This window comes from Triticum aestivum, chromosome 3B (genome assembly GCF_018294505.1).
Source record: "Triticum aestivum cultivar Chinese Spring chromosome 3B, IWGSC CS RefSeq v2.1, whole genome shotgun sequence".
NCBI classification, from domain to species: domain Eukaryota; kingdom Viridiplantae; phylum Streptophyta; class Magnoliopsida; order Poales; family Poaceae; genus Triticum; species Triticum aestivum.
Window position 1 is genome coordinate 851856175 of NC_057801.1, and position 9149 is coordinate 851865323.

At 41.6% G+C, this 9149-nt stretch overlaps 1 protein-coding gene across 1 annotated transcript in view; it reads right to left on the minus strand.

Annotated features, from left to right (window-relative positions):
* Positions 1 to 2118: 2118 nt before the first annotated feature.
* The window catches only part of LOC123072926 (probable LRR receptor-like serine/threonine-protein kinase At1g06840), a gene marked incomplete in the record, with an annotated part of 8461 nt that continues 1430 nt past the window's right edge, over positions 2119 to 9149 (minus strand). Inside the window, 19 exon segments of the mRNA XM_044496599.1 lie at positions 2119 to 2886; positions 3167 to 3417; positions 3552 to 3603; positions 3702 to 3985; positions 4200 to 4349; positions 4444 to 4937; positions 5412 to 5480; positions 5569 to 5655; positions 6053 to 6124; positions 6286 to 6354; positions 6495 to 6563; positions 6644 to 6718; positions 7218 to 7289; positions 7373 to 7444; positions 7527 to 7670; positions 7854 to 7925; positions 8020 to 8091; positions 8196 to 8349; positions 8490 to 8549. Of these exon segments, the coding sequence (XP_044352534.1) occupies positions 2392 to 2886; positions 3167 to 3417; positions 3552 to 3603; positions 3702 to 3985; positions 4200 to 4349; positions 4444 to 4937; positions 5412 to 5480; positions 5569 to 5655; positions 6053 to 6124; positions 6286 to 6354; positions 6495 to 6563; positions 6644 to 6718; positions 7218 to 7289; positions 7373 to 7444; positions 7527 to 7670; positions 7854 to 7925; positions 8020 to 8091; positions 8196 to 8349; positions 8490 to 8549 (2813 nt within the window).

The following is a 9149-nucleotide window of genomic DNA, read 5'->3' on the forward strand; positions in this document are numbered from 1 at the left end:
GAATATATTTTGAAACGAGAACAAAAAGTTAAAGTTCCAGATATTTTTGAAACAGGAACATAATTTTTGGCATTGTGAATATTTTCGAAAATTTAAACAAAAATGAAAATTCTGAACATTTTTGAAAAATATTGAAGTTACAAAAAATGAAAAAAAAACTTGGAAGGCAAAAAAGAAAAAGAGGAAGTAACAGAAAAATGAAATATACACACAAAAAAGATGCAGTGGCCTCGGCATCTCCAACCTGCAGGCAACGAGCACAGCCAAGGCGCTCAAGACATGACTCGCTGGCTCTTACCTCCTCTTTTTGCATATGATAGGTAAGAGTATATATAATGCATCTGAGTCGTTGATCTCATTAATTAGTGGTTTGATTAACTCTTACTTTCCTACCTTACGTGTAAAAAGACGAGGTAAGAGGGAGCATGTTAAAATTTGCCATGGCAGTACTGGACCGATCGATCACAACAAGTTGTGGCATGGGCTAGAGCTGCCCATCCACCAGAAGGTGGGGGTGCTCTTCAACGCCTCAGTTATCTTCCACCTCGGTAACGGCAGACGAATCGCGCACCGTTGAAGGACCCCTGGCTTCAACGGGCGCAACGGTGTCCCTGCTGCACCAGGAAGAATCTCACCATTGCCGATGCCTTGGGAGAGAACCATTGACAACGATGTACCCTGCTCTCTTCGAGCACTGCACCAGGAAGGGATGGTCGCACAACACGGCCTCCTCCTTGGAGGTTTGTTGTCCCTCCCTAAACCCTAAACCAGTGCTTGCATGCCCTTGCGCCTGTGTATGCCCCCCACCGGATCACTATTGGGCATGATGCCTCGCTCGCACATGCCCAACTATTGGTTCTGAGGGAGATGAACAAGGCTTCTCCAACTCCTATTTGTGGTGGTGGTGCGCAAAATGTTTTTTGCCGGTTCCAGTAGCTACCGGTGGTTCTTCCACCAATAGAATGGTGTCAACTCAAAATTTGTATATTTGTATTTCACTCTTTTCTCCATTTTACTCACCGTATTTGTCAGCCATGTCCCACCCACGTGATTTCAGCCATGCCCCTCACTTTACACGTACAACCGAGCAATCTCTCTCGCTTCATATATAAAGTGTCAGTTCATGTTTTTCTTCAACGCATCAAGCTCTCTCACTTTAATTTGATTTGCAATCTGTTAAAAATATATTTGAATTTGAAAAAAATCATTCCTTTCATTTAAATAAAAGTTCCTCAATTCCAAGAAACTGTTTCAATATGTTTTTCAACCCAATTTCGCCCATTTTAAAAAACTGTTTTTTCAAAAAAAATAATACACACACCAGTTTTTGTTTCAGTTTCATTAACTTTGATACACATGCCAGTTTCTGTTTCACATTTTTAACTTTCAGTTTCATTAACTTTATGGAAAATAACTATTTCCATGCCATCCCTGCTAATACTCAACAGTAACCTTGTCAAAACACTGAAATCCGTGTAAATATAAAGTATAAAAAATAAATTAAGAAGATTGTCACCAGGCCAAAGTCCTAAGCTGACCTAGAAATATGGAAGTCACCCCCTTGACTTGCCATTGCGCACTCTTTAGCATGCATAGACTCGTTTCTGCATGAGCAGAGTTGTAGGCAATGCCAATATTTATCTGAATTGTATCTGAGGATCCCCAAAATTAAACATAAACATGTTTCCGAATCGCGCTTGGTTCAGAAACTCAAGCCACCAAGATTGATGTTCCTATTTTCAAACACAATGCAAGCTTGTAAAAGTACTACTAGTTAAACACACTTCATTTGTTATTCCTATTTTCACTACTTACAGCGCAATGTGAGCTATTAGAAATTTGTGAGCTTCATTTGGTTCAAATTTGTGAGCTTCATTTGTTTGGGTGGAATAATAGTTTTACTTCTTGTGAAATTTGTGAGCTTCATTTGACAAGCATTTTTGTCTCGTAAGGTGACCATATGTGTAATCTCTGTGAACAGATTGTCTAATGAAATATATATATATGGTTGCTTCCCAATGCACGCACTTTCCTTCCCAATGTCGCTGTGAGCAGAGTTTTTTTTGGGGGGGAGTTCGTTATTCCTTCCCAATGCACGCACTTTCCAGAAGATGGAAATTTCTACCAAATGAAGCAAATTACACACAAGGGAATAGAAACATCAACAATCACAAATTTCAACCAACATTTCTAATAGCTCACAGATTCCTAATACTAGCTCCTGCCTAGCTAGCAGCGAAAACACAAATGGAAAATTTGAACAATCGCAAATTTCTAACGAAAATTTCTACCAGCAGCAGAGCACAATTCCTAAAAAAAGCACAAACGACACATAATACACACATCCATACACCAGCAACCATATACATCCACACAAACAATTCATCTTTCTCAGCGAGGGTTGATGCTGGGCACCACGCCGCTCAGAAGGTTGCTGCCAGACACGTCCGACGTCGACATGTCGTACTGATCGTGGCCCATCCGAGACCCGGTTGCTGTTGATGACGATGCCGGCGTGTGGGTGGGATCCATGGCCACCGACTCCGAGGGCACGCCGTCTGTGTCGGGCGTCATCTGCCAGATGGCCTCCAGCTCCCTGACCACCTCCGCCATGGACGGCCGCGCGTCCGTCTCGTCCCGGCAGCACCGCAGCCCCAGCGCGGCGAACCGCTCCACGCACTCCCCCGGCAGTGCCCCCATCCGCAGATCCACCACCGACAGGATCATCCCCGACTGGTTCGCCGCCACAACCTCCCTCACCAGGTTCTTTCCATGAGAAATAGGCTGCATCCCCGTCAGCAGCTCCAGGAACACCACGCCCAGGCTGTACACGTCGCTTTTGTCCGTCAGCTTGTGCGTCAGGAAATACTCCGGGTCAAGATAACCCTGCCAATTGTACACAAAGCCAACTCAACCAATCAATAATGCAGCTAGTAGATCAGATGGCAACATATACCAGTATATGTGAAAAAATCATGCATGGTACTCCCTCCGTTCCTAAATGTAAGTCTTTGTAGAGATTCCACTACGAACCACGTACGGATGTATATAGATGCATATTAAGAGTATATTCATTCATTTTCCTCCGTATGTAGTCCACCTAGTGGAATCTCTACAAAGACTTATATTTAGGAACGGAGGGAATACAAGAGAAGAGCCTGCTCACCGGGGTGCCCTTGACGACGGTGGACACGTGGCCAGGGGCACTCCCCTCTGTGTCCGGCAGTGGAGCAAGCCGCGACAGGCCGAAATCGGCAACCTTGGCTACAAACTTGGCATCCAGTAAAATGTTGCTGGCCTTGATGTCGCGATGGAATATCGGAGGGTCCGCTTCCGTGTGCAGATAGAGGATGCCCCGTGATGATCCCAGTGCGATTCGTAGCCTCATGGGAAAACTTGGAGACTCTCTAGCTTTAGCTGTTAGTATTACGTCGTAAATGAAAGCACTAGCCAGTTAGAGCAACTTTCGATACAGGACAGGGCAAAAATAGTTACCAAAAAAGCATGATAATTTTGAGGTGGCTAGCTACAGATCGAAAACAAGTCCTAACCTGAAAGATGATCACGCAGAGTACCGTTTGGCATGTACTCGTACACCAGCATCTGCAATATATACATGCATGGTTCACAGCATGAGTTTGTATTTTTGATTATTAGTTTATAGAAAAACAAAAGTTGCAGGGGGAAATAAAATAAAAAACCTGCTCATCCTCTTCGTCGCAATAGCCAAGCAAAGAGACTAGGTTGCGGTGATGCAGCCTGGACAGCAACTCTATCTCTGTGAAGAACTCCCTTGAACCCTGAAGAGATCCCTCCTGTGCACGTTTTATTGCTGCTACTTTTCCGTCAGCCAACACCCCCCTGTATACTTTTCCATACCCTCCTTGACCAATTAGTGCCGACTCACTAAAATCGTTTGTACAGTTTGATAATTCTTCGAATGTGAAGTCTTTCACGCCATCAATTTTCATCGGAATCCTTTTCGCTGCAAAATCAGTGTCATCGTGTAGCCGTAACAACTCATATCGAAAAGTCAAAACAATATGTACAGTGCTGCAACTTTGTACTAACAAAATCAGAGCCAGTTCAATAACAATCAGAAGCAAAAGAAATGGAGGGTTTACCGGTGTGTTTCTTTGAAAACGAGATTGAATCATCTAACAGTTTTAGAGCATAGGAAGTAGAAATGGAGGGCTTACCAGTGCGTTTCTTTGAAAACTGTCTTGAACGCCTTCGCAATAAGATGAGAGTAATGAGTGATGACAGAACTGCCGCTGCAGCAAATGCTGCGATGACAATACCAACAATGGCACCTGTACTGAGACTTTTCTTTGTACCACGTTGCAATACTGAAAAGAAAGGAAAGCATCATGGGGAATGATTTCTACAACTGATGGATATACCAAGACAAAAGATTGCAACGAAACCAAGTATGGAGCATACCTTTCTCATACCACCCTGGGTCGAAGTTGATAAGTTCATAGGGTCCAAATATATCCGAGTCCGCGATGAGCCACCCTGTGAACATGTATCTCAGCCTCTGCACTTCACCCGAGTTAAAAAGAATGGTGTTGTTTGGGAACAGCTTCAGCGTCATCTTGAGCCTTGGGCCTTCTTCCCACATGAAAGTGGTGACTTCCAGCTGGTACGAGTTGAGAAAGAGCCCCGACGACAGGTACTCTTGAAACTGCGCTTCATAGGGAACAAAATCCCAGAATCCTGGACTCTTGAGCCGGTAATCCACGTAGAGTGGAACACCACACGAGCATGGATTTGGTGCCTTGAGTACGCTTTCTAAAGGAAGGTCGGTCGCGCATGGCGCACAAAGTGTGCTGTTATCGATGGAGCCTCCTCCGGGATTAACTTCTGGAGCTGATTGACAATACTGAGCTATGTTCAGTTGGTTCTGGGATTGACATACGGGGTTTCCAGATAACCTAAACATGCCATGTACATAAAGGAAATATATATATATGTGAGTTACTGGCCATTGCAAATAAATCGTGTGAATGACAGTCTTTTTTCAAACTGTAAGTTTGAGGAAATTCACAAGCAAACAAAAAACTAGGTTGAATATCCAGTGTGTATTCTGAGACAAATAAACCTTGTAACACGTGGTAGATAAGGCTACTATTCAAACTGTTGGTAGCTGCAGTATATATATATATATATATATATATATATATATATATATATATATATATATATATATATATTCTTCATACTGTAGATGACATGTGGGAGCTAAGGCTACTATTCAAACTATAGTACCAGTCAACATAACATCAGGTTTCTTTATTAACCAAAGTTTGTGAGACCAATTCCTAGAATCCTTCTAACGCTACACGAAGGTCAAAGTTGGTTTTCCTAATTTAAAATTAAGAGAGCAATTGTTCAACAGAAATGCGTACATGATGGTAACATTAGCAGGGGGTGTAAGAGGATTTGACAGATTCGTGAGGGCGTTGTTCTGGAAATCCCTGCAAAATATCCAAAGAAATATGTCAATTAAACTGTTCTCGAGAGTCAAAGAGTTGAAAAGAAAGGTTCAACTTGTGGTGGTCTTACAATATCAGGCTTCTGTTTCCACTGAAATCGATGTTTCGCCAGACATCAGATGGGACAGAGCCATCCAAGTTATTATTGTCCAATGACCTGAATTAATACCAAAAACAAAAAAAAAGGTCAGCTGTCTGATTCGACTGATCATTATGAACAGTACTGGCATGCACACTGTTTAAAACTATGTCTGTTGGCTTAGACCCAAAGAAGGTACTCTAGCAAGCAGTTACTCTTTATTTACTTAAAAGGCAATATTATGCATGCTTGGCGTTACTTTTCAGGTACTTAATGTGCAAATTAGCAATGATTAGTCAAGTTTTCTGTTAGACTAATGTTAGGTACTAAGGAGGCATATTGTATTCGCTAATTCACTAGTACTATTGAGACCAAATGATCGAGCAATAATGAAGTAAGAGCCCCTTTTATAGAAATCTATCCCTATCAAACATTAAAGGACATTAAAGCATGGAGAACGTAATGTCAGACTTACAATCTTTGGAGATTAGGGAGGCCAGAGAAACTTGCAGGAATAGAACCGTTAAGACGATTGTGGGAAAAATCTCTGCACAACTTGCAAAACTGAGTGTAAGCTTAAAATAGGAGTTCCCTTAACTTGGGGGGGAAAGGGATCAATAAATCCCTTAATACATTGCAGTTCAAAAACGTTTTACATTAAGGGATGGAGGGAGTACTTAAGAAACAAAAGGGTTATTTGTTCTGTACATTGTAGTTATGTTGCTCGCTAGTTGGCCCGATGGTATGGGACCCGTCAACTGATTCCAACTAACATCCCTGAAAGAAACACCAACACAAGAAAGAAAGAAAGAAAGAAAGATGAGAGCAAGTGATAGCTACAAAATTCCCCCAAGTATCATGTGTAAGATTGTTCCATATAAGGTACTGTAATATGAAGTTCAGAATTCGATGCATACAAGTAACCAAGCTGCGGTATTCCACTGACATCAGGAGCAGGGCCTTCCAAGCTGCAGTTCCTCAAACTCCTGATGGAGGGACCATATCAATTAGTCATGTGAGCAGAGAGCTAAACAAAGCAGACAGATGTACAACATAACATACTTACAGTTTCAGAAGTGTGGTGATATTTCCATAAGATGGAGGAATCGAGCTTCCCGAGAAGTTGTTATTGTCTAGCTGGCTGGAATCATTTTCAAAACACGTAATTAGACGGAAGTGAATGTATATATCTTAAAAATGTGATGTGTAAAGAAACTATGAAAGTGAAATGGAAGTTACTCAAATTGCTATAGGTCTTCTGTACAGTTAGTTTTGAATTACTCATGGTATATAAATAACAGAAGAATGACCAAAAGAATAGCAGTTATATCAGCTTCCAGTGGTTTACTGATGGCAGGAAATAAAGCCGTAAAGGTCAGGGTAAAATCATAAGTAATCCCGAACAACTAATAACTGAGCTAATGCCAGTTAAAGCAACTTCCCAGTATTACTATTGAGCAAGTTATCATAAAGAACACTAGCCCGATTAGTAACTACAGTATTAATTTAAGCTACAGAAAAACAAATACAGAGGAACTACTTCTCATGGCCTTCATCTACAACCGAAAATCTTAGTCCGATTCATGATCAAAGATTGAATAATATTCGAACTACTGCACAATAGTTAGTAGGCTTCGTACATGATGAGTAGTTTCGGTAGCTGCGCTAATTCTGGAGGAAGATAGCCCGATAGGTTATTGTTATCCAACAACCTGCAAGCGATCGAATTATACTGTCAGATTGGAGTATGAATGAAAAAGATTTATTATGGTGGGTGCAGATGTCAGGTACTTACATGTGAACAAGCGAAGGTAGCCTTGACAATTCAGGTGGAATCTGACCACTCAATGAATTGTTGTTCATGTGACTGCACAGAAATTGGAAATCCATTAGGGTAACAAGGATCACGATTACAAGTTAACAGAGAGGCAAAAATATATTCTACTTACAAGTGCTTGGTTTTGTTCAGGTTAGCGAATGATTTAGGTATGGGTCCGGATATATTGTTCTGATCAATCTGAATCCTATTCAGGTTAGGTAGGAAGCCAATTTCCTCTGGTAAAGAACCAGTCAGCTGGTTCCCATTTACGAGCCTGCAAACATAAGCAATGGACACATTGTTACATGAGCAAAAACACCTGTCAAATCATCTATTTATTGGAAAATGATAACCACCATGTCCAACAGGAAGGATATGAAGGAAACTGATTCAGGTAGACCATGCTTGTTTGTAATCAAATCAATCAATGTTAGTAATCAGATTTGGAGCGACTTACAATAGTTCCAGAGAAGTAATGTTGCCCACCTCCTTAGGAATGCTCCCAGTGATTTTGTTCCACATGAAATCCCTTTGAAAGGAAATTAAAACTAGTCAGTCCCCCCTTCATTAACTGTGCAATCCATGCGATGCGATAATTAGGCAGCTGAACCGACTGCACTTACATAATTTTCATGCGGGAGAGCTGGCCAAGCTCAGGAGCTAAAGTCCCGGATAAACCCAGCCGTAGAAGCTGTCTGTAACCACATACACATAGTAGTAGGAACATATATTATATCAATGAGCAAGTGAAACATATTTGCATCACAGGAAGATGGGACATATATGAGAGATGACATACAGTTCTTGCACATGGAAGTATCCATCATCTTTTGCTGTTACGTTGTAACAGATAACACGGGTCCAATTTGCGACGCATGGATCTCCACGGTTCCAGCTGTTGAGAAATCCATTTGGATCACTCAAGCTGCCTCTGATAGCTCTCAAAGCATTGACTGCAGTTTGAACCAAATTAAATGCAGAGCAACCAGTTAGTTGTTCTCTAGCACTCATAACAATGCAAGAAGGATATATAGAAATGTAAACATAAGAAGAATATGTTATGTACCAAACCAAAATAAAAGAGGTATTTTACCTTCCCATGGTGCTGTGATCTGTGCGGCCGTCGGTTGCTGCACATGTGCGAAATATAATAATGTGAAGATATAGAAGGGCAGCATGGCGGCGTTGCAGAGGAGAGGAGAAAATTCGCCCAAGTTGTTGGCAGTAATATTCAGGTTTCAGCAATGCAGGCTGTCTCTGATGCCGGAGTTCATTTTCTGAAAGAAAGGAGAAGAGAAGAGTTACTTGTCCAGATCCAGTAGCACAAAAAACAAAACAAAAAAATGGTCATGGAAATGAAGTAAGTAAGGTGGAGGGATAGACAAAACGGTGAATCTAGACTGAAAGCCAGAATGGAGGCATAAACGTACAAAGCAGAAAGCAGGCATATTGAAAATTGGAAATCCTTTTGGTGATGCTCAGAGCAGCGCAAGGTAGTGTAATAACAAAGAAAGAAGCATAGATAGAGAGCATGAAGGAAGGTAACAAGGGAGGAAGGAAGGAAGCAATCAATCAATCAATCATGGAAGGAAAGGAAAGGAAAGGAAAGGAAAGGCAGCATACATAGAAAGTAAGTAATGAAGAGCAAGGTAATTAACAAGGAAGGAAACCAAGGAAGCTGGACTGACTCACCTGCAGGTATGAAGCTTTACGCAGGACGGACAAAGGCAAAACCGGCAAGCTGAGGAGCGGT